Source organism: Notolepis coatsorum, assembly GCF_963971535.1.
Source record: "Notolepis coatsorum genome assembly, chromosome: 5".
Lineage (NCBI taxonomy): Eukaryota > Metazoa > Chordata > Actinopteri > Aulopiformes > Paralepididae > Notolepis > Notolepis coatsorum.
The window spans coordinates 57938958-57965572 of record NC_140169.1 but is presented as its reverse complement, the minus strand read 5'-3'; the positions used below and the strand labels follow the sequence as shown (position 1 = coordinate 57965572).

The 26615-nt window shown below is 45.5% G+C and overlaps 1 protein-coding gene across 1 annotated transcript in view; it reads right to left on the bottom strand.

Annotated features, from left to right (window-relative positions):
- LOC311228210 (kinesin-like protein KIF13B) overlaps positions 1 to 26615 on the bottom strand; it is a gene marked incomplete at its 5' end in the record, with an annotated part of 131748 nt that overhangs the window by 56921 nt on the left and 48212 nt on the right. Inside the window, 13 exon segments of the mRNA XM_084314121.1 lie at positions 908 to 1026; positions 2584 to 2639; positions 4933 to 5059; positions 5792 to 5891; positions 8343 to 8372; positions 9343 to 9489; positions 10977 to 11109; positions 15365 to 15522; positions 18027 to 18200; positions 18639 to 18779; positions 20534 to 20683; positions 24658 to 24804; positions 25765 to 25927. Of these exon segments, the coding sequence (XP_084170247.1) occupies positions 908 to 1026; positions 2584 to 2639; positions 4933 to 5059; positions 5792 to 5891; positions 8343 to 8372; positions 9343 to 9489; positions 10977 to 11109; positions 15365 to 15522; positions 18027 to 18200; positions 18639 to 18779; positions 20534 to 20683; positions 24658 to 24804; positions 25765 to 25927 (1645 nt within the window).

The window sequence follows — 26615 nt, the reverse complement described above, 5'->3', positions numbered from 1 at the left end:
TATCGGTTGATATCGGTATCGGAAATTAAGAGTTGGACAATATCGGTATATCGGTATCGGTAAAAAAGCCAATATCGAGCATCCCTAGTTGTCTGTGATGAATAAGGAAGCAACATATGAACCCTGTGTAGGAGCCATAATGTACGTTTCAGTATTCTCTATGCCTATGGTGTTGTATGGTTAGTTGTACTGGCACTTTAGGTGGTGGGTGTGTTCACGGGGGTTTGGCGGTAATAATGGGAGTGTTCATATGGAATTTCATTCAACCTTTTCACTTGGTTGACAGTTTACGGAAAGAGGGGGGTGAGATAGGAGCGCATATTTTCTATTGACCGCAAGATAGTATTACAACTAGGGATGCTCGATATTGGCTTTTTTACCGATACCGATATACCGATATTGTCCAACTCTTAAATTCCGATACCGATATATGCAGGGTGTAATATATCGTAATTTCAGGTAATTAACATTACATATCTCTTGTCATGGAATTAACACAACATTATGCATACTTTTGACAATAAATAAAATCAGAATTTGTTCTTACTTGCTTGCCTGGGTAAATAAAGGTTATAGAAATGTAAAAAAAGAAATAAATTTAAACCGATACAGATATTTTCCGATGTCACATTTTAATGCCGATATCGGCCGATAATATCGGACATCCCTAATTACAAGAACGCAACTCCGCAACTTTGCAAGAATATAGCATCCAATAGCCCAACAGTATTAGTATTAGTGTATATGTTTACGTGTATTTCATCTGTATCAGTAAGCGAAAGAATAAAAGTTTGAAAAGCATATTCTGGACGTGGAACGGAATTATTTCACGACGCACGTCAAAGTGTTTGTACTGAACCTGTCTCACCTCACTGTCGTAGTGTTTGACTTACTGAACCTGTCTCACCTCACTGTCGTAGTGTTTGACAATCTGAATGTCGAAGAACTCCTCCTCGTCCTCCTCACTGAGCAGAGCATCCAGACCTCCTGCCAGAGGAGCCGAGAGGTTGTCCTGGAAGTCATCAGCTAGAGAGAGAGAGAGAGAGGCAGAGAGAGAGAGAGAGAGAGAGAGAGAGAGAGAGAGAGACACACACACAGAGAGAGACAGAGAGAGAGACAGAGAGACAGAGAGAGAGAGAGACACACACACACAGAGAGAGAGAGAACATAATGATGCACTGCCCAGTCTGTCAACATGTTTCACTCCTGGGTGGTAGTGAGACAGGGAAGGAAATAATTTATATAAAATGTATTGCTACATCCACCGAAAACCTTCATATATGTTCATATATTTTATACCCAGTCTAATTACCTGTACATTGTATATTACTATCCCACTTTACTGTTACATTTGCACTCTGGTTGGATGCCAAACTTCTTTTTGTTGTGCTGTTTGATGACAATACATTTTAATCTAATCTAATCCATGCCCGCTAGAGTAAAATAGATAATAAAATAGACATGATAAAAGTACTAAGATAAAATACAATGCCAAGTTCATGAATTAAAAGGTAATGAGTCCTATGTACAGTACACTACTATACAATATACAGTTATACTATATGTCACTATGCTATAGCTAGTATAGCATAGTGACATAGTATAACTGTATATTGTATAGTAGTGTACTGTACATAGGACTCATTACCTTTTAATTCATAAACTTAGCATTGTATTTTATTTGATCTTAGGACTTTTATCATATCTATTTTATTATCTATTTTACTCTATTATTATTTGTATTTTTTGCACAATCAAAGCGGGCATGGTCACCTTCATTTCACTATATGTCTTGTGTGTAACCTCTTGCATTTTTTTTTGTCTACTTTTTTCTCCCCATTTTCTATTTTTCTCCCTTCCCCAATTTCATATTGTCCAATTCTACCCTCCCCTGTCTCGAACGCTGTTAGGCCATGCCTCCCACAGGCCGGCTGCAATGTGGACGAAGCCTTGCATCACGTGTCCCCTCCGGTACTCGAGGAAGCAGCCGTCGCATCTTTTCATCTGCACAGCGTGATCTCTCAGCGGCGGGGGTCTGCGTTTGGAGGGACACGCCGCCCCGTCGCTTCCTGATTCTGCTGCGCAGGCGCACCAACCGACCTGTAGGAGTCGCTGTCCACCCTGTAGGAACCCACAAGAACCTCCTGTAGGTCCTGACCCTGTAGGAACCCAGAAGAACCTCCTGTAGGTCCTGACCCTGTAGGAACCCACAAGAACCTCCTGTAGGTCCTGACCCTGTAGGAACCCACAAGAACCTCCTGTAGCTCCTGACCCTGTAGGAACCCAGAAGAACCTCCTGTAGGTCCTGACCCTGTAGGAACCCACAAGAACCTCCAGTAGGTCCTGACCCTGTAGGAACCCACAAGAACCTCCTGTAGGTCCTGACCCTGTAGGAACCCACAAGAACCTCCTGTAGGTCCTGACCCTGTAGGAACCCACAAGAACCTCCTGTAGGTCCTGACCCTGTAGGAACCCACAAGAACCTCCTGTAGGTCCTGACCCTGTAGGAACCCACAAGAACCTCCTGTAGGTCCTGACCCTGTAGCTGAAGAAGCTGTAGAACAGAGAGATGGAACAACATACCACTGAGATCCAGGAAGAGAACAGGAACGTGTGTCTCCATTCCAGAAACAGGCACCCTGCGGAGAAGATCAACTTCAGCTTAACAAACACTACCTCAAACATATCATATATACAAACACTACCTCAAACATATCATATATACAAACACTACCTCAAACATATCATATATACAAACACTACCTCAAACATATCATATATACAAACACTACCTCAATCATATCATATATACAAACACTACCTCAAACATATCATATATACAAACACTACCTCAAACATATCATATATACAAACACTACCTCAATCATATCATATATACAAACACTACCTCAATCATATCATATATACAAACACTACCTCAAACATATCATATATACAAACACTACCTCAAACATATCATATATACAAACACTACCTCAATCATATCATATATACAAACACTACCTCAAACATATCATATATACAAACACTACCTCAATCATATCATATATACAAACACTACCTCAAACATATCATATACAAACACTACCTCAATCATATCATATATACAAACACTACCTCAAACATATCATATATACAAACACTACCTCAATCATATCATATATACAAACACTACCTCAAACATATCATATACAAACACTACCTCAATCATATCATATATACAAACACTACCTCAATCATATCATATATACAAACACTACCTCAAACATATCATATATACAAACACTACCTCAATCATATCATATATACAAACACTACCTCAAACATATCATATATACAAACACTACCTCAAACATATCATATATACAAACACTACCTCAAACATATCATATATCACAAACACTACCTCAATCATATCATATATCACAAACACTACCTCAATAATATCATATATCACAAACACTACCTCAATCATATCATATATCACAAACACTACCTCAATCATATCATATATACAAACACTACCTCAATCATATCATATATCACAAACACTACCTCAATCATATCATATATCACAAACACTACCTCAATCATATCATATATCACAAACACTACCTCAATCATATCATATATACAAACACTACCTCAATCATATCATATACAAACACTACCTCAAACATATCATATACAAACACTACCTCAATCATATCATATACAAACACTACCTCAATCATATCATATACAAACACTACCTCAATCATATCATATACAAACACTACCTCAATCATATCATATACAAACACTACCTCAATCATATCATATACAAACACCATCTCAAACATATCATATACAAACACCATCTCAAACATATCATATACAAACACCATCTCAAACATATCATATACAAACACTACCTCAAACATATCATATACAAACACCACCTCAATCATATCATATACAAACACTACCTCAATCATATCATATACAAACACTACCTCAATCATATCATATACAAACACCACCTCAATCATATCATATACAAATACTACCTCAATCATATCATATACAAACACACCCTCAATCATATCATATACAAACACCACCTCAATCATATCATATACAAATACTACCTCAATCATATCATATACAAACACTACCTCAAACATATCATATACAAACACTACCTCAATCATATCATATACAAACACTACCTCAAACATATCATATACAAACACTACCTCAATCATATCATATACAAACACTACCTCAAACATATCATATACAAACACTACCTAAAAACACGTCATGAACACACACACTGACACTACATGAACACACACACACTGACACTACATGAACACACACACACTGACACTACATGAACACACACACACTGACACTACATGAACACACACACACTGACACTACATGAACACACACACACTGACACTACATGAACACACACACACTGACACTACATGAACACACACACACTGACACTACATGAACACACACACACTGACACTACATGAACACACACACACTGACACTACATGAACACACACACACTGACACTACATGAACACACACACACTGACACTACATGAACACACACACACTGACACTACATGAACACACACACACTGACACTACATGAACACACACACACTGACACTACATGAACACACACACTGACACTACATGAACACACACACACTGACACTACATGAACACACACACTGACACTACATGAACACACACACACTGACACTACATGAACACACACACACTGACACTACATGAACACACACACACTGACACTACATGAACACACACACTGACACTACATGAACACACACACACTGACACTACATGAACACACACACACTGACACTACATGAACACACACACCGCTCCACGGGCGCTCCAGGAATGCCGCTGCCAGCCGAGGGCACCAGGACGGCGTTTCGTTCTTCAGTCAACGTCAGGCGACACTCCAGCAACTGGGACTCCCTCTCCACGTCATCCTCCGACTTATCTACACACACACACACACACACACACACACACACACACACACACACACACACACACACACACACACACACACACACACACACACACACACACACACACACACACACACACACACACACACACACACACACACACACACACACACACACACACACACACACACACACACACACACACACACCTTTTTATTATGGGAGTATTTGTTTATTTATGTTTTTCTTTTTACTATGTATTTTTACTACTTGATTGAGAGATCCACACAAATATTCCAATACCCTGTTGTACACCTGTACCTGAGCTAATGGAAACTAAAGTTGAACTTGTGTTGATGATGTGAAATTGAATTAAAAAAAAAAGCACATAGGTTTTTTTTTACGGTGGGTGGCCGATACAGTAGGAATCAAACCCTCACCCCCAGCGATGTTAGTGCCACGCTCTAACCATTGAGCTACACAGGACCACTAGATTGTTTGAACCCGACGACTCACAGTCTGCAAAAGGAATACGTCCCCCAACCTTTCCGCACTAAAAGGAGAGAGAATCGGCGGGAGACTGAAAATGCGATCTGGACACAAAAAAAGTTACGAATTAGGGATCGGTGAAACCCAGCAGCAGCAATCCGCTCCAGATCCGTTTCAGGTTACTTCCTGTTTGTTCACTTGCACGAGGAGAGTTAGCTCGGAGTTAGCGTTGGAGGTATTTGGGCGTTGCAGCAGGTCTCAGGCCGGGCTACCTGGTTTAGAGACGACCTTCTGCAGGTGTTGGTCCAGATACTCCTGTCTCTTGGTGAGGGTGGCCAGCCACTGCTCCTTCATCCTCTCCAGATCCACCTCCTACACACACACACACACACACACACGCACGCGCACACACACACACACACACACACACACACACACACACACACACACACACACACACACACACACACACACACACACACACACACACACACACACACACACACACACACACACTTCTTAAGTTTGACTTTTGTTCACATTTCTTAGTTCATGTATTTCCTTCTTAATTTTTTTATTTTGTATTATTATTATTATAAAAAAAATGTATTATCTTTTTTTCCATTTTTCTCCCCTCCCAATGTTAGTCGTTATGCCAATTCCCAATCCCCTTCCTGGTCGTTGTGCACTCTAACCCCTACTGTCAGTCTGGGAGGGCGGAGACTATCACATGCTTCCTCCGACACATGTGTACCCAGCCCACCGCTTCTTTTCACCTGGCAGCGCGGACTCTCACTGGGAGAGTGTAACGTGTGGAAGGTCACACTACCTCCCTCCCCAGATCCTTCCCTTGCTGTGCAGGCGCCCCGACCAAACTGTAGGAGTCGCTGTTTACAATGACCCAGATTACCACCCACCGGCTTCCCTCCCGCTGACTCTGCCAATCGAGCCAGTATGACGGCCGGCCAAGCCGGAGGCAACGCTGACAGCCGGATTCGATACCAGTGTCTCTCGCGTTGTTAGTGACGAGCGCTTAGTCCGCTGCGCCACCCAGTCGCCCCCCCTTTTATTATATTATTTACTCTGTCTATTCTATTTTTATTACTGCCTATTTTCAAACTGAATCAAACCGTAAACGCAGAGGCCTATTGGGGATGTTCGATCCTAATATGAAAAACTGATTTGCCTTTCCTCGCTGCCATCTTTTTTTATGCTCGTTCTATATGGTTTATATGTCATTTTATGCCATAGAATCAAACCATAAACAAGGTGGCCTATTGGGATGCTAGATCCTAATGTGGAAAACTGTGATTTTATATGTCTGCACTTTGTGCTCATTTTGTGCCTGTCTTTTTCTGCTGTGAAGCACTTCTTGTATGAAAGGTGCTATACAAATAAAGTTATTAAAATTATTTATTGATCGGATTCGATGACCACCGGCTGGCTGGATGGACCGGAGCATGCACGCTGACCTACCGCTCCTGGCCCAACTAGCTCACTGTGGCCGAGGCCACCTGCTGCACAGTAACGACCCTGACCTTCCTGCTGACCGGAGAGCTGACCGGAGATACGGCCAGAGGCCTCGCCAGGCCGCCTGACGCCAGCTCCCCTCAGTGTGTAATTGACTGTATTCACTAGGGATGTCCGATATTATCGGCATTGAAAATGTGATATCGGAAAATATCGGTATTCAAACAATTTTTTTTTTCTTTTTTACATTTCTATAACCTTTATTTACCCAGGCAAGCAAGTAAGAACAAATTCTGATTTTATTTATTGTCAAAAGTATGCATAATGTTGTGTTAATTCCACAACAAGAGATATGTAATGTTAATTACCTGAAATTATTCCGTTTTTTTTGGGGGGGGGGGGGGGGGGGGGGGGGGGGAACCCTGCATATATCGGTATCGGTTGATATCGGTATCGGAAATTAAGAGTTGGACAATATCGGTATATCGGTAAAAAAGCCAATATCGAGCATCCCTAGTATTCACTGTATATTATCTCTTTCTTTTCTGTAGCCAGACTTCAGAATAAAAGACGATAGCTAGCTCTTCTAGAAACAGTGCTCGCAAGCTCATACGAAATTGAAAGATAAAACCCGGGAAGCTAGCGGCATCCTTGTTGCCTAGAAAATCTAGTCTCTTTCTTGATTGGAGACGTCATTTTATGGTGTTTTCTAGGTAAGAAATGATTTTTAAAGTCCCTTGAATGTCGTTTCGTTGGCTAATAACCTCATATTGAGGTCAGTAAATTCCTTTGACCCTATAGTGTTTGAAACAAAATTGCGCGTTCATATTGCATAGGCAATGTTTAATTCCCAGGAAATCTACCGTAGCTGCTGTTGTTTTTTGCATTCGACTAAGAGGTTGGCAGTCGACTACGGCTCCTTTCGATCGATTAGTCGGCTATTGGACTAATCGAGGTCAGCCCTAACTTATTGTACTTATTTTATGCCTATTCTTATGTCTGCACGTTTTTACGTTGCACTACTTTTATTGTCTTTTATACCTATTCTTTTGTCTGGAATTTATGCATTGTTTTTTATTCTGTCAACTATATGCTGATTTTATGTTGTTGTTTTATGTATGTTCATTTTATAATAATTGCTATGGGGCACTCTGGACTGCGGTCCATGTATGAAAAGTGGATAGATAAGTTATTAATATTTATTATTATTATATTGTAAGAAATGTATGCATTGAAATGTCTTCAAAGTCTCGACGACATTGAAAATGAGGGAGACCTCAATTGTCCTTTTTCGAGAATAAATACAGGTTTGAACGAATTGAATGAATGAATGAATCTGCATCATCTACTGACCTGATAGCTGTCCATCTCCTCGTCTCCAGCCTGAAACACAGAGGAGACACGTGAATGAAGAGACGGGAGAGACGTCAGACAAGCGGAGCTATTCACGTCACCTCCAGCCCGTCTGCGTCAGGGCTGTTCCCAGGGTCGCAGCAAGGGGGCGGCAAAAACACATTACAATAAAGAAAGACATTTGCTGTAATTTCCCGCAACTTAAAAAAAAAACACAATTTAGATAAAATAGCAAACCCAATTGCGTATCATCCAATTCAACCCTCCCCTGTCTCGAACGCTGTTTCTTGCCTCCCACAAGCCGGCTGCAATGTGGACTAAGTCATACATAGCACGAGTCCCCTCCGATACTCGAGGTAACAGCAGTCGCATCTTTTCACCTGCGCGGCGCGATCTTTCTTGGAGGGGCGCCGCCCCCATCGCTTCCTGATTCTACTGCGCAGGCGCACCAACCGACCTGTAGGAGTCGCTGTCCACAACGCCCGATCCCCACCCATCAGTTTCCCACCCCCTAATACGGCCAATGTGTATTAGTACGGACGACCAGCTAAACTGAAAGCAATGTTGAGCGCTGGGCTCGAACAGGCGAACCTAGCGTCTCCAGTATTCATGGTGAGCGCCTTGCCCACTGCACCACGTAGCTGCCCAATAAGTTATTTATTTAAAAGGAACACACCAACATTTGGGTAAATAAGATAGATACCATTTGGGGAAATAAGATAGATGCCAGTTTCCTCTCTGTGCGTTCAGTAGAAAGCTATCTGGCTGCACGTTAGCCTAGCTTAGCACAATGAATGGAAGCGGACATGGCCCGGTTAGCCTTCGGGAGACATGTTAGTTGCCACGTCCGCTTCCATTCATTGTGCTAAGCTAGGCTAACGTGCAGCCAGATAGCTTTCTACTGAACGCACAGAGAGGAAACTACTGGTATCTATCTGTGATGCTGCGGCCCTATACCGGTGTTTAGGGAAAGCCCGGTGCAACCCAGAGTTCTGCTCACCCATTGCGAGTCTCCGGCTCGGACGGGCCGGGCCCGCTGGACCTTTACGTCCCCGATGGAGACGGAGAGGACGGAGGCGGCGATGAGAGGCATGGTGCCGGAGTCCTGCACCGAGCGCACCTCCACCTGGACACGCCGAGACTGACCCTGAGAGACACGCATATTTATTAGAAAATTTTATTACAGCACTATGTTATCAATACACATTTATAAAATGAGGCATATTTAGCCTAAATATGTTGCCAGAACATAAAAAAATAAAAGAAGAAAAGTATATATATATACACACTACAGTATATATATATATATATATATTAGTGCTGTCAGGTGATTAAAAAAATTAATCTAATTAATTGCAGGATTTGTAATTAATTAATCTAATTAATCGCATTTTTATCGCATAACCATTTTATGTCTGATATTCTATATTCTATAACCATATTTCAAATGGCATGTGTCCGGATGGCAGAATTCAGTACTCTATCAACAAAACCTTCTGTTTAATCATCTTCCATCTATTAATTTGCTTAGATTTTTCAGGTCTGGTCAATTTGAGCATGGTGTTATTCACAGTCAAAGATAAAAAAATTTTTTATTGATATTCTCATTTGGTTCATTACAATTTACTCAAGCCTAGTAACAGACACAGTATTTCTGACACTGGGAATACATTCCCTGAGATCCAAAGATGTCCCTAGAATCAGATACAGTACCAAGAACATGCAAATGGACCATATAAAAAAAAGTCTGTAAATGTGTATTCTACGTTCTTATGGAATGAATGAGATAAAAATAAAATTAAAATTTTTATTTTTTTTTGTAATTAATTTTGAGTTAATTTTCATAACGCGATAATTTGCTGTGTAATTAATTAATCTAATTAACGCGATAAACTGACAGCCCTAATATATATATATATATATATATATATATATATTTTTTTTTTGCAAATGCCCCCCACTGTCACCTACCCACGACCCCACTTTGGGTCGCGACCCGTAGTTTGAGAACCGCTGCTCTAGAATAAACACCTCTCATACACCTGTGTAACGCTACCTGTCTGAGCTGGTAGACGCCACCTGTGTGTAACGCTACCTGTCTGAGCTGGTAGATGCCACCTGTGTGTAACGCTACCCGTCTGCGCTGGTAGATGCCTCCCGTGTGTAACGCTACCTGTCTGCGCTGGTAGATGCCACCTGTGTGTAACGCTACCTGTCTGAGCTGGTAGATGCCACCTGTGTGTAACGCTACCTGTCTGAGCTGGTAGATGCCACCTGTGTGTAACGCTACCTGTCTGAGCTGGTAGATGCCTCCTGTGTGTAACGACGCTACCTGTCTGAGCTGGTAGATGCCACCTGTGTGTAACGCTACCTGTCTGAGCTGGTAGATGCCACCTGTGTGTAACGCTACCCGTCTGCGCTGGTAGATGCCTCCCGTGTGTAACGCTACCTGTCTGCGCTGGTAGATGCCTCCTGTGTGTAACGCTACCTGTCTGAGCTGGTAGATGCCTCCTGTGTGTAACGCTACCTGTCTGAGCTGGTAGATGCCACCTGTGTGTAACGCTACCTGATTACTATGATCCTATGCACCTGCTGAGGATTTACCTTCAAACACTGTTTCACTGTTGGAACTACCTGTCTGAGCTGGTAGATGCCTCCTGTGCGCACGTCCTTGGCGGGCAGCACCTCCACGGGGGTGAACTCCCCCGCCTCGTTCAGCTCCATCACCTGCACCCACAGCTCCAGCCTGCGGGTCACCTCGCTCCACCTGCACCACAGGAGGGAGCGCTTGATTCAGCTCATGTCCAGAGGCTGTTCTCCAGTGTGTGCGGCAAAGTAAATAAAGCGCCCCCTCAAGTAGATGACAGATTGATTGATTGATTGATTGATTGAAAAGTTTATTAACAGATTGCAGAATGGGTACAGTACAGTACAGCTCAAAACATACAATTGTTAAGGGGATGCAGACCAGAGAAAGACTTTCGTCTTGTTTACATCAGGGTCCCCCATTTTCAATTCATCATAACATATATGACATACAGATAGACAGTACTGCTACATCTATACATTTATGACATACCAGATTTGCAAATACAGTACTGTTTGTGATACAAAAAGTGTCCAGAAAAAGAGTGTATATACATTTGACGTAGAAACTGTACATTGGAGGAGGTTGGGTGGGTGGGTGGGGGCTGTACATTGGAGGGGGGGGGGGGGGTAGGGGACGACGACACTGTACACTGTACATTGGAATACTGACAAAGCCATACTTGGTAATTTACTGTACAACTGGGTTAGGACATTTGTAGGGGCCAGTTTAATTAGTAATTATTCATTAGCAAGTCAAGTAGATGACAATTAGTAAATTATTCATTAGCACCTGAAGTAGATGACAATTAGTAAATTATTCATTAGCACCTCAAGTAGATGACGATTAGTAATTATTAATTAGCAAGTCAAGTAGCACAGTAGTGGGGCGCCCAAGTGGCGAACCACGTAACGCGCTGCGTCGCGGCACGGCCGACCCGGGTTCGATTCCCGGACCCGCCGTTCTTTGCGCCGAATGTCTTCCCTGCTCTGTCTCCCATTTCCTCCTCTCCCTCTCTCTCTACCGGAGTGCCCGGTAGTAAAAACGCAATAAAATCTACAAAAAACATATACAAAAATAATAATAAAGTAGCACAGTAGTAGTATCCACAGCTACAGCGCTCACCACTGTATTCTCTATGATAAGGCGGGTTGGTCTTCTCTGTCTGACAGACACAGTAATCACTCGTATCTGGATATTCATAAAGTACCACCTCTCTCATCTATGCTGCTCTGGAACACCAGCCCACGCTTCACGCGACCCAGTGGTTCTCCAGGTTCCCTGCGGCAACTACAGCTCCAACAGACCGGTATCGACCGGGGCACCCCAGGGAACTGTCATCTCACCAGTCCTGTTCACTCTGTACACCGACGACTGTAGCAGCTCAGACCCTGAGATGCTCTTCATCAAATACTCTGATGACACAGTCATCGTTGACACCACCAACTCCAATGACCGCATCATTGGAGAAATGAACAGGTTCGCAGAGTGGTGTAAGAACAACTTCCTGGACCTAAACCCCAGCAAAACAAAGGAACTGCTGGTGGACTTCAGGCGTGACCCCACAACTCCCCCAGCTCGGGAGATAAATGGCCAGAAAATAGAGCGCGTTGAGGAGTATAAATATCTTGGCACCACCATCGACCATAAGCTCACCTTCAAGACCAACACAGATAACATCCACTCTAAGTGCCAACAGCGACTGTTCTTCCTCAGGAGCGACCATCAATCCTGCAGGCTTTCTACAACTCCTTTGTGGAATCGATAATGTCCTTTAACATCACATCATGGTTTGGAGTGATGCGTGCCATCAACCGGAAACCTCTCGACAGTGTCGTTAAGATCAGCGGCAAGATAATTGGGAAGGACCAGGAGCCACTCGGCAGCATCCACAAGAAACGCACAGTTAAAAAGGCCTCCCAAATGGTTGTAGATAACACACACACCCTTCACACCCATTACAAACTAATGCCCTCAGGCCGTCGATACAGAGCTTCATCACTGAACAAAAGGGGCTTAGGTAGCTTCGTGCCAATCAGACTGCTGGACACCTAGGTCTGGTGGAGGCCGGACTGCCCCCCCCCCCCCCCTTTGGACTACTTAAAATAGACTCCCCCTTCCACCTGATGGACACATACTATGTACCTGTACTACTATTATTTATTATTTATATACATACAGAACTGCTCCACATGGTTTTTAATATATCATGCTTTAAGTACTGTAGTTTTAATGTAGTTGGTGTTTTTTTTATATAGTGGTCTTTTTATTGTAGTTTAAAAAAAAATTATATATAGTGGTGAGTGTCTATGTATTGTGACTGTATGTTTGTCTTTCAACCACTGCACAAATGAAGTTCCGAAAGGAAAATAATGTAATTTGAAGTTGAACTGATGTAGGAAGGACTGCTTTTTTTATTTATTTATTGATGTAGCAGAATCACAACGTGACTTAAAACGGAGTATCCTTGTCTCTTTAGGATGTTTGATCAATAACCCGCCCTACGTCGACTTGTAATTGCTTTCGTTGATGTGCTACTACATGAGCTGTGTTTATCTTTGACTGTGTGTCGGCGATTGATTTATTGTATGTTTTAACATCGATTGTGTGCGTGTTTTGTAATCTCCTTGTCATGTACACTCTGCACACCAAGTACAGTATAGTGTACTATGTATTGTTTGGGGTGCTGTGCCTATGAGCTGTACAGTATGCAGGTCCTGCTGTCGTTGTACCGTGTGTGTATGTTGGACTGTGGAACTGGAAGATGTTGGTATTATCTTCCCACCTGAATGAATGAATGAATGAATTATTTTATTTCGAATGTTTACAAATAAATAAACAAACAAAAAAATTTCGAAAAATTTCTAACATTTTCACAAATAAACAAACGAACAAACGAACAAACGAAAAGGATAGGTTTGAAGCCGAAGGCTTCGTTTGTTTATTTGTGAAAATGTTCGAAATATTATTTGTTTGTTTATTTATTTGTAAACATTCGAAATAAAATAATTCATTCATTCATTCATTCAGGTGGGAAGAGCAACCTACCCCTAATTCAAAAATCGAATTAAAAAAAGTTAAAGTTTTCAAAATATAACAAACAAAAAAATAAATCAACAATCAACAAAAAACTTTCCTGAAAAGAACATAAGCCAACATAGGAAAATCAAAAATTCATCTTCAATACCAGAGTTTCATGGTAGAAAAAATAAACAGATTGTAGGGAAAATTTTACTATAAGATTCTAGAACCCTGTTTAGAACCTGTGCTCCAACACACACACACCTGTACATTAAAGGAACACACCAACATTATGGGAAATGTTCTTACCGTCTTCTCCATAGTCAGACAAGAAGATAGATACCAGTTTCCTCTCTGTGCGTTCAGTAGAAAACTATCCGTCTGCAAGCTAGCCTAGATTAGCACAAAGTAATGGGAGCGGACCAGCTAGCCTAGCTGTTGGCCAAAAACACCTCTCCCGGAGTTTTAAGCTACGCTAGCTGATCCGTATCCACTTCCATTCATTTGTGCTAAACTAGGCTAGCTTAGGTTTAGGTTTACTTTATTTGATCAAGGGGGACAGCGTACATTAATAAAACATTTTACAAATGTAAATGCACCCAATTTTAGCCAAAAGGCTAATTTCCATTGGCAGTCCCCCTGCCAGAAGGTACAGGCAAAAATCCTGTGTGAAAAAGGGTTAGCAATAAAAACAGAATAAAATCAAGATAAATAACATTAGAATAAAAACACAAGAAAAGCACATAGAACATACAATAGGGATACAGGGCACAATACAGTCATGGACACAAGGACAGAGCACATCATTACATATTAGAAGACCCAGGCATAGACAAACGCACCATATCCACACACACACACACACACACACACACACACACACACACACACACACACACACACACACACACACACACACACACACACACACACACACACACACACACACACACACACACACACACACACACACACACACACACACACACACACACACACACACACACACACACACACACACACACACACACACACACACACACACACACACACACACACACACACACACACACACACCTCAGTGTTGACAATGCTGGTTTTCAATTAGACATTCCATAACCCTGCACTTGAATGAGTGATATGATGTGGACACTAATTGTTTGAGGTATTGAGTTCAATTGGTGGGATGCTCTATATGAAAAGACGGCCTGGCCAAATGCACTTTTTTTTAAAGGATTGTACAAAAAAAGTGCATTTGGCCAGCCATAGTTTTCTACTGAACGCACAGAGAGGAAATTGGTATCCATCTTCTCGTCTGACCCTGGGGAAGACGGCGAGTGCATTTCCCATAATGTCGGCATGTTCCTTTAACTCTCCTTGGTGAATAATAACGGCTCGTATTGGGACTCCCTACCTCTCCCTCAGAGAGCGCGTCTTGGCCTGGATGACTCCCAGGTCCCACAGGGCCAGGTTCCGGCGGTGGTTGGCCTGCTTGTGGCCGAACACCTCGATGGCCACCGCTCCCTCCGCCAGGAACTCCACCAGGTCCTCCGAGGTCGTCACAGACAGCTCCTGAGAGGGCAGAGCAGGGTCAAAGGTCAACGCTAGAGCTCCTGAGAAGGACGAGCAGGGAACAAGCGAGAGCTCCCGAGAGGACGAGCAGGGAACAGGTCAAAGGTCAAAGCTAGAGCTCCTGAGAGCACGAGCAGGGAACACTCGGGTCAAAAGGTCAAAGCTGGTGGAATGGAAGCTGTGTTGATTTCTTTACAAAAAATAAAGAGATCTGTCTTTGGTTGTCCGACAGAAGCCTTGCATCACGTGTGTCCCCTCCGGTACACGAGGAGGCAACCTGTCGCATCTTTTCACCGCAGCAGTTCGAACTCTCAGTGGCGAGGAGTAACGCGTGGGAGGCTCACGCTGCCCCCGTCACTTCCTGCTTCCGTCGCACCGGCGTCACCCAACCGACCTGTAGGAGTCGCTGTCCACAATGTCCAATCCCCACCCACCAGCTTTCCCACCCCTAACACTGCCAATTGTGTTAGTATGAACGACCGGCCAAGCCGGTAGCAACGCCGAGAGCTGGGCTCGAACCCAGCGTCTCCTGCGTTAGAGGCGAGCGCCTTGCCCACTGCGCCAATCAGCCGCCCTGTCTGATGTGTTTTTGAGGTGATTTTTTTGGTCTATGTTTCCTAGATTAGAAGTGTTTATTTTATATTTTTACAATTCTAATAAAAAATATTATCCATTTTCTTTTAACCAGGTTCTACGATTGGTCATTTTAGAGCACTGATTTCTGTGCAACTGGTAAATAACACATAAGGAACGTAGAATGTTCCCATGAAAAGAACACGGAAACCAGACGACACCCGGTCTGGTATATATGGCTGCGTTCACACTGCAGGCCTTAGTGCTCAATTCGGATTCATGGCTCAGATATGATTTTTTTTGTTTGGCTCTTCACATTACTTTTTAAATGTGGTCATTGTCAGATTCCAGTGTGAACTGGTCTCGCTCCTGAACCGACTCGCATGATGAGATGAACAATAACGATGTTGGACTTTAACTTAGAGGACGCTGACGTCACAGTTTATGGTTCATAAGTTGAATGCAGTGGAGAACTGTATCTGATTAATTAGGACCACATATGAAAGTGGCCCAAACCAGAATTGAAAAGATCAGATTCCATGTGATTAGTGCCGTTCACACACTGCTGTGATCTGAGCTCAAATAAATCTGATATGAAATTTTATGATTTGGTTTCTTATAAAATTATGCAAATAATGTACAGAGCTGTGCAAATGTTTTTTTTTCAATACATGAAAGAAAATATGATTTGAGAGACGTTTGTAAATGTACTGTTCAAAAAGCTAAGAAAGGGATTAAAATGAGGTGTATTTCTATTGCTGGGGTTAACTTTAAGAATGACTCATTCTTAAATCAGCATTGTTCCACAAGTTCATCATCATCATCATCATCATCATTTTATGTACGAATAAATAAAATGATGATGATGATGATGAACTTGTGGAACAATGCTGATTTAAGAATGAGTCATTCGCTTTTGGTAAAAAAAATATATTTTTTTATTTCTCCCATTTTGGAGTCTTAATTTGTTAAGAATATAGGACATACATGTATAAGCATTATGCTTCAGCCTGTACCTTTTCAGTCACTGCCAAAATCAAATACCGTTGAATGATTGTGCATATTGTATTGTGTGTGATAAAACTGCTGCTGCTGCTACTATATAGCAAAGCTTATATCCTATAATTAGCTATATAGCTACTACTATACTGCAGTGTGAACGTCGCCTCAGACTCAGCCGAACGCTCAATTGGAGGGGGGCTTCCCACTCTCCAGGACATTTACAACAAGCGGTGCAGGGGCAAGGCTAAGAGAATTATCAAAGACTCCAGCCACCCAAACAACTGCCTCTTTGAACTGCTGCGGTCAGGCAAGCGATACCGGAGTCTCATGGCAAGCACAGAGAGACTCAGAAGAAGCTTCTATCCCCAGGCCATCAGGTTGCTCAACGAACAATAACACTATGCAACAACCATCAAATGCACTCACAGCACACACATCCACACGCACACACTCACTTTAAACAAACAACTCACTGCAGCACCCACTTTACCCACTTTAGACACCTAAACACACTTTATATTTATTGGTAAAGAATTTGCACTACAACCCATACCTCATTACACCTTACTGTAAATTGTACCTAAATTGTACCTCATCCCATTTCTGCTTTGTACTATATAGTATTGTATATTAGTATATTGTATAGTATATTGTATGGTAACTCAGTTACTTCTACTCTGCATTGAACATTGTACATGTGTACATACTGAACACTTGTGTGTCTACGTACGTGACTTCTATTTTATACTTGCTATACTTGTTTTATTTTATTTTATACTTATCTATTTTTGTCTAGCACGGTCTCTGGAGCGTAACAGAAAGAAGCATTTTGTATAAAAGTATTCTGTACTTCTGTATGACAACTAATAAAGAAACTTGAACTTGAACTTGACGTGTGCCGGTGTCGCTCGCTGCCGTCCACAGTGTACCTTGCTGCTGTCGAACACCACGTTGCAGTGGGGGTCTCTGGAGGCAGAGGAGGGGGTGGAGGGCTCCACCTCGGGGGGGATGAACACAGGCTCCTCCTGCCCCCAGAAGTGGTACTGGCAGAAGACAAAGTTGGACAGGTGGCGAGGGAGTCCGCTGGCCTGGAGGACCTTTATCTGAGACAGAGAAGAAGAAGACAGGTGGTGAGGGAGACGGCTGGCCTGGAGGACCTTTATCTGAGACAGAGAAGAAGAAGACACATTTTTCCCACCTATATTAAACAACAAGCTTGCAGAAGTTATTTGTTTTCAGCTCTGAATCTCCCTAAGGGGACCAATAAAGGAATATCTTACAGTATCTTATCTCTGAGGACGAGAACCACAGAAGGAAATAGCATTTTAAGCATCAGTATTGCAGGACTACTTAGCGTGTAAAGCATGCGTCTTTCAGTATATGGCGTAAAAAGGGTGGAATTCTCTACAGAATGATTTAAAAGAGTTGTACAAATATCTTTCAGTGCAAGGAAATGTAGAATTTTCTTTATTTTTTAAGTATTGATTGTTAAATAATATGTGTGTAATTGACAAGACCATCTATTTCTATTGTTTATTTACCACACACTCCAGTTTGCGTTCCTGGACGTCTCCGTCTCCGTCGCCGTGCCGCAGGGCGTCGGCCTGACCCGAGGCCGCCTCCCCCTCCTCCTCCGGCCCCTCGGTCCCCCGCCACACCTCCACGTGCAGCCGCCCCGCCACCTGACACACGGAGACCTTTTAGTCAGATCACCACCCACTATGTTCATCATAACATACTCACAACACACAGACTCGGCTGATAGAAGGAGCACGTTCAGTGTTAGACTACGACTCCCAAGATGCAACACTGAACGTCACACAGGAAGTCCGTCATTCAGACAGCCCTCAGACTTTGTGACTCATCAGCGTGATTACGAAACCTAGCCGCATTTCTCGGAGACGCTCTCTGATTGGCCGACGCCTGTTTCTACACTGGTTAAGCTTAGGCACTCTTCGAAGTTGGTTATGGTTAGAGTTTGTCTTAGTGCGTGACGGCAAGTTCTTTCGACGGTTAAGCTTAGGCACTCTTTCGAAGTTGGTTAAGGTTAGAGTTTGTCTTAGAGCATGGCGATAGAACGCCAGGTAGTTTGCAGGCTGTTTGACGTGGAAATGGGCAAAGACACAGCTCGTCACGGATTGGGCAAACACGTCAGTGGCCAATCAGAGAGCGTCAGTCAGTGCCAATCAGAGAGCGTCTCCAAGAAATGCGGCTAGGTTTCGTAATCACGCGACTCATCACTGTGCCTCACTGCCTCACTGAGCACAGGGTGACAGTACAATCTGGCATAATCTTCCTGGACCTTTGACCCATGACTTTTTACTTTCACACATCGACACTTTACTTTTCTACATTTATTACTGTACATTTACTGTATATTACTGTATATTTTTGGCTGTATATACATATTTAGAATGTATAACCCAGACTGTATTTTTATTCGTATTTGTGATTTTTGATTTTGACTACCTAAATTATTTACCTTTATTACATGGCGTTTTAACATTCGCCAAAAATGCTTGATTGTGATTGGTCAATAGCGCTCGGTTGCCCCTGACAGCGGTCAGTTATTTCTAGGGCTGTCTTAAATACTTCGAAGCTTCGAACATAAAAAAAATTCTCCGCCAATACAGTGCTAAGGCGTGTTTCTCCGCCATGCGTTGTCTGCCAATAACGCCGTAACTATAGAACTATGGAATAACTTTGACAAAGAAGTAAAAATGTGTAGTTCGATACATACATTTAAGAAATTAATCAAATATAAGGTGATACATAAATATAAAACCTTATTATTATCCTAATTATATTTTATTATAACATAACTGTATTCAAATCATGAAAAAAAAAATATATATATAAAAAACAAATAAATAAATGTGTATACGTTTTGTATATGAAACTTTTGTAAGCTTTTGTTTTTGCAAAATTATGTACTGAATTATGTACTTTAAAATTTTTTTTTATGTAATGTAAAAAGGGTAGGCAATTATAAGCCTCGGCTTCAGCCTACACCTTTTCGGTAATTTTCTTTCTTTTATACATTTTCTACTACTGTACATTGCTTTGTAAAAGAAGAACGAAATAAAATCATTCATTCATTCATTCATTCATTCATTCATACTACCAAACAGCTGGACTGAGACAGACTGATCCAATTATTGGAAAATCCCTTGCTCTATTAAAGTGCCAGTAATCTTACCAGTAAACCAGTATGTAATAAAAACAATTATATTGGCATAACATTAATCATTATCTCTTGCCAATGGACAATGATAATATATATATTATATAATATATATATGACCAATTACCAAGTTAAACGTATCTTATCTTAACAAGGGCTTTCCTACAGGACTAGTAGTTTGTTACATGATGTGCCCTCAAAACAATTGAATTATACACCAGAGCAGAGGACTCCCATTGCGAGGCGTCTTACCTCCCCCTTCTGGTTGATGATGGGTACTGCGTACTGCAGCTTGACATCGTAGAAGAGGCAGGCCAGGAAGACGTTGGCGACGCCGATCAGACTGTGGTTCTCCTGCTCGTCGAAGAACGGGTCGGCGCGCTTGAAGTAGGAGCGCATCACCTGACGAGGGCCAAAAACAGATGAAGACGTATGAGTGAATGATAATTGCATTTATATAGTGCTTTTCTAGACACTCAAAGCTCGTCACAGGGTAGGGTGGACATTGCCTCCTTCACCACCACTGTGTAGCACCAACCTTGGGCTACGCAGGCTCAATGGCTGCCATACACTGGCACCAGGCACACATCACACTACACACAATGGCTGAATGGCTCAGGAGACAGGGATTGATATCAGCCAATTAAGGGGGGGGGAAGGGATGATTAAGTGGCCTTGATGTCAGAGACCTGATTGGGAATTTGGCCAGGAACATCGGGGAACCCCCCTACTCTTTGCGATAGGTGCCCTGGGTTCTTTAACGACCGCATTCAGTTGGGACCTCGGTTTAACGCTCTAAACCGAAGGACGGCACACAGGACAGTTACTGGCAAGTCCAGAGGACAGAGTGTCTCCCTGCTGGACAACAACACCACCAGGTCCAGAGGACAGAGTGCTCCCTGCTGGACAACAACACCACCAGGTCCAGAGGACAGAGTGTCTCCCTGCTGGACAACAACACCACCAGGTCCAGAGGACAGAGTGCTCCCTGCTGGACAACAACACCACCAGGTCCAGAGGACAGAGTGTCTCCCTGCTGGACAACAACACCACCAGGTCCAGAGGACAGAGTGCTCCCTGCTGGACAACAACACCACCAGGTCCAGAGGACAGAGTGCTCCCTGCTGGACAACAACACCACCAGGTCCAGAGGACAGAGTGCTCCCTGCTGGACAACAACACCACCAGGTCCAGAGGACAGAGTGTCTCCCTGCTGGACAACAACACCACCAGGTCCAGAGGACAGAGTGTCTCCCTGCTGGACAACAACACCACCAGGTCCAGAGGACACAGAGCTCCCTGCTGGACAACAACACCACCAGGTCCAGAGGACAGAGAGCTCCCTGCTGGACAACAACACCACCAGGTCCAGAGGACAGAGTGTCTCCCTGCTGGACAACAACACCACCAGGTCCAGAGGACAGAGTGTCTCCCTGCTGGACAACAACACCACCAGGTCCAGAGGACAGAGTGTCTCCCTGCTGGACAACAACACCACCAGGTCCAGAGGACAGAGTGCTCCCTGCTGGACAACAACACCACCAGGTCCAGAGGACAGAGTGTCTCCCTGCTGGACAACAACACCACCAGGTCCAGAGGACAGAGTGTCTCCCTGCTGGACAACAACACCACCAGGTCCAGAGGACAGAGTGCTCCCTGCTGGACAACAACACCACCAGGTCCAGAGGACAGAGTGTCTCCCTGCTGGACAACAACACCACCAGGTCCAGAGGACAGAGTGTCTCCCTGCTGGACAACAACACCACCAGGTCCAGAGGACAGAGTGCTCCCTGCTGGACAACAACACCACCAGGTCCAGAGGACAGAGTGCTCCCTGCTGGACAACAACACCACCAGGTCCAGAGGACAGAGTGTCTCCCTGCTGGACAACAACACCACCAGGTCCAGAGGACAGAGTGTCTCCCTGCTGGACAACAACACCACCAGGTCCAGAGGACAGAGTGCTCCCTGCTGGACAACAACACCACCAGGTCCAGAGGACAGAGTGTCTCCCTGCTGGACAACAACACCACCAGGTCCAGAAGACAGAGTGTCTCCCTGCTGGACAACAACACCACCAGGTCCAGAGGACAGAGTGCTCCCTGCTGGACAACAACACCACCAGGTCCAGAGGACAGAGTGCTCCCTGCTGGACAACAACACCACCAGGTCCAGAGGACAGAGTGTCTCCCTGCTGGACAACAACACCACCAGGTCCAGAGGACAGAGTGTCTCCCTGCTGGACAACAACACCACCAGGTCCAGAGGACAGAGTGTCTCCCTGCTGGACAACAACACCACCAGGTCCAGAGGACAGAGTGTCTCCCTGCTGGACAACAACACCACCAGGTCCAGAGGACAGAGTGTCTCCCTGCTGGACAACAACACCACCAGGTCCAGAGGACAGAGTGTCTCCCTGCTGGACAACAACACCACCAGGTCCAGAGGACAGAGTGCTCCCTGCTGGACAACAGCACCACCAGGTCCAGAGGACAGAGTGTCTCCCTGCTGGACAACAACACCACCAGGTCCAGAGGACAGAGTGTCTCCCTGCTGGACAACAACACCACCAGGTCCAGAGGACAGAGTGTCTCCCTGCTGGACAACAACACCACCAGGTCCAGAGGACAGAGTGTCTCCCTGCTGGACAACAACACCACCAGGTCCAGAGGACAGAGTGTCTCCCTGCTGGACAACAACACCACCAGGTCCAGAGGACAGAGTGTCTCCCTGCTGGACAACAACACCACCAGGTCCAGAGGACAGAGTGTCTCCCTGCTGGACAACAACACCACAAGGTCCAGAGGTCAGAGTGTCTCCCTGCTGGACAACAACACCACCAGGTCCAGAAGACAGAGTGTCTCCCTGCTGGACAACAACACCAACAGGTCCAGAGGACAGAGTGTCTCCCTGCTGGACAACAACACCACCAGGTCCAGAGGACAGAGTGTCTCCCTGCTGGACAACAACACCAGGTCCAGAGGACAGAGTGCTCCCTGCTGGACAACAACACCACCAGGTCCAGAGGACAGAGTGTCTCCCTGCTGGACAACAACACCACCAGGTCCAGAGGACAGAGTGCTCCCTGCTGGACAACAACACCACCAGGTCCAGAGGACAGAGAGCTCCCTGCTGGACAACAACACCACCAGGTCCAGAGGACACAGAGCTCCCTGCTGGACAACAACACCACCAGGTCCAGAGGACAGAGTGTCTCCCTGCTGGACAACAACACCACCAGGTCCAGAGGACAGAGTGCTCCCTGCTGGACAACAACACCACCAGGTCCAGAGGACAGAGTGCTCCCTGCTGGACAACAACACCACCAGGTCCAGAGGACAGAGTGCTCCCTGCTGGACAACAACACCACCAGGTCCAGAGGACAGAGTGCTCCCTGCTGGACAACAACAACACCAGGTCCAGAGGACAGAGTGCTCCCTGCTGGACAACAACACCACCAGGTCCAGAGGACAGAGTGCTCCCTGCTGGACAACAACACCACCAGGTCCAGAGGACAGAGTGCTCCCTGCTGGACAACAACACCACCAGGTCCAGAGGACAGAGGACAGAGTGCTCCCTGCTGGACAACAACACCACCAGGTCCAGAGGACAGAGTGTCTCCCTGCTGGACAACAACACCACCAGGTCCAGAGGACAGAGTGCTCCCTGCTGGACAACAACACCACCAGGTCCAGAGGACAGAGTGCTCCCTGCTGGACAACAACACCACCAGGTCCAGAGGACAGAGTGCTCCCTGCTGGACAACAACAACACCAGGTCCAGAGGACAGAGTGCTCCCTGCTGGACAACAACACCACCAGGTCCAGAGGACAGAGTGCTCCCTGCTGGACAACAACACCACAAGAAAAGAAAGAGGGGGGCAAAAACCATTGGTAAATGATAAATGGCTGCTTTTTTATATAGCACTTTCATCCAAAGCGCTTTACAATTTGTTCCTCACATGTTACCCATTCACTCACACATTCACACACCGACGGCGGAGGCGACCATGCAAGGTGCCGACCTGCTCATCGGGAGCAGTTAGGGGTTAAGTGTCTTGCTCAAGGACACATCGACACGCTGCCCGGGAGGAGCGGGAATCGAACAGAGAACCTCCGGATTGCCAGACGACTGCTCTACCTCCTGAGCCACTGTCGTCACCGAGTTAAGTAAACCAAGCAGAGTGACGCTGTAGGAGGGAGAGGCTGCTGGAGATACGGCCGCATTATCCCGGCCAATCACAACGCGGGGTCACAGCGCTACACTAGGACACGTGTCTCCCCAGCCAATCACAACGCGGGGTCACAGCGCGTGGTCACAACGCTACACTAGGACAAGCGTCTCATCGTCTCGACTCGGACCGTCTCGCTACTCACAGGGTTGTCCTCGTCGAAGTCCTTCCACTCCTGGTACAGCTCCCTCATGTCCACCAGACGGTTCTCCATCTTCTCCAGAGCCCAGATCTGCTTCCCTTTGCCCTTCCTACGCACCTGTACCGCTGGCTCGCTCAGTACCACGTTCCTCTGGTGGGGGAGGGAGGGAGGGAGGAAGGGAGGGAGGGAGGGAGGGAGGGAGGGAGGGAGGGAGGGAGGGAAGAGAGCGAGGGAAAGAGGGATGGAGGGAGAGAAGGAGCGAGGGAGAGAGAGCGAGAGGGAGGGAGCGAGGGAGAGAGAGCGAGAGGGAGGGAGAGAGATAGAGAGAGAGAGAGAGGGAGGGAGGGAGGGAGGGAGGGAGAGAGGGAGGGAGGGAGGGAGGAGGGAGGGATGGAGGGAGGGAGCGAGGGAGGGAGGGAGGGAGGGAGGGAGGGAGGGAGGGAGGGAGGGAGGGAGGAAAGGAGGGAGGGAGGAGGGAGGGAGGGAGGGAGGAGGGAGGGAGGGAGCGAGGAAGGAGGGAGGGAGGGAGGGAGGAGAGAGAGCGAGGGAAGGAGGGAGGAGGGAGGGAAGGAGAGAGAGGGAGGAGGGAGGGAGGGAGGGAGGGAGGGAGGGAGGGAGGAGGGAGGGAGGGAGGGAGGGAGGGAGGGAGGGAGGAGGGAGGGAGAGAGGGAAGGAGGGAGGGGGATGGAGGGAGGAAGGAGGGAGGGAGGGAGGGAGCGAGGGAAGGAGGGAGGGAGGGAGGGAGGAGGGAGGGAGGAGGGAGGGAGGGAGGGAGGGAGGGAGGGAGTGAGAGAGGGAGAGAGGGAGGAGGGAGGGAGTGAGGGAGGGAGGGAGGGAGGGAGGGAGGAGGGAGGGAGAGAGGGATGGGGGCGAGGGAGGGAGGCGAGAGAGGAGGGAAGGAGAGATAGACAGGACAACATATTTTACAATTATTATAATATACAATTATTATTTTAACATGTAGACCAAGAAACAGGTCATTCCAGAGGTTCAACATGGCTTAAGGGACAAATGGCTAATGACTCCATCCCAGGGCCTGTCAATCTATTACAGCAGAGACTTGGTACCGCCCCCTCCCCTAAACACACACACACACACACACACACACACCTTCCTGTTGGCGTCCAGGTTGGCGGCAGGTATCTGCAGAGTGACCAGGTACTCGGTCCTCTTGTTCAGCTCCTCGGAGATGAAGCCCGCCTCCTGGACCAGCAGGTTGGCGCGGACTATCTGCTCCCTCAGGCGCCTCAGACTGCGCGTCATCATGGCCTCCCTACACACACACACACACACACACACGCAAAACACACACACACACACACACACACACACACACACACACACACATACATACACTCCCACACACACACACACACACATACACTCCCACACACACACACACACACACACACTCACACACACACACACACATACACACACACACACACACACACACACACACACACACACACACCACACACACACAGAGAGACATACATACATACACACACACACACACACACACACACACACAGAGACATACATACATACACACACACAGAGAGACATACATACACACACACACACACACACACACACACAGAGAGACATACATACATACACACACACACACACACACACAGAGACATACATACATACACACACACACACAGAGAGACATACATACATACACACACACACACACACACACACACACACACACACACACACACACACACACACACACACAGCACAGAGTTGCAGTTAAAGATGATGCACAATTGATCAGAATATCACAGTACTATGTTGTGTTTACAATCATTTGAAAGTCACGAACACACATCTCTCTCTCTCTCTCTCTCTCTCAGTGCGGGCGGGGCCGCCCACTCCAATGGAACGTGGCAGGGCGGTCCCGCCAGTGGGAGAGCGCGGTCAGTAGTCTCTCTCTCTCTCCCCTTCTC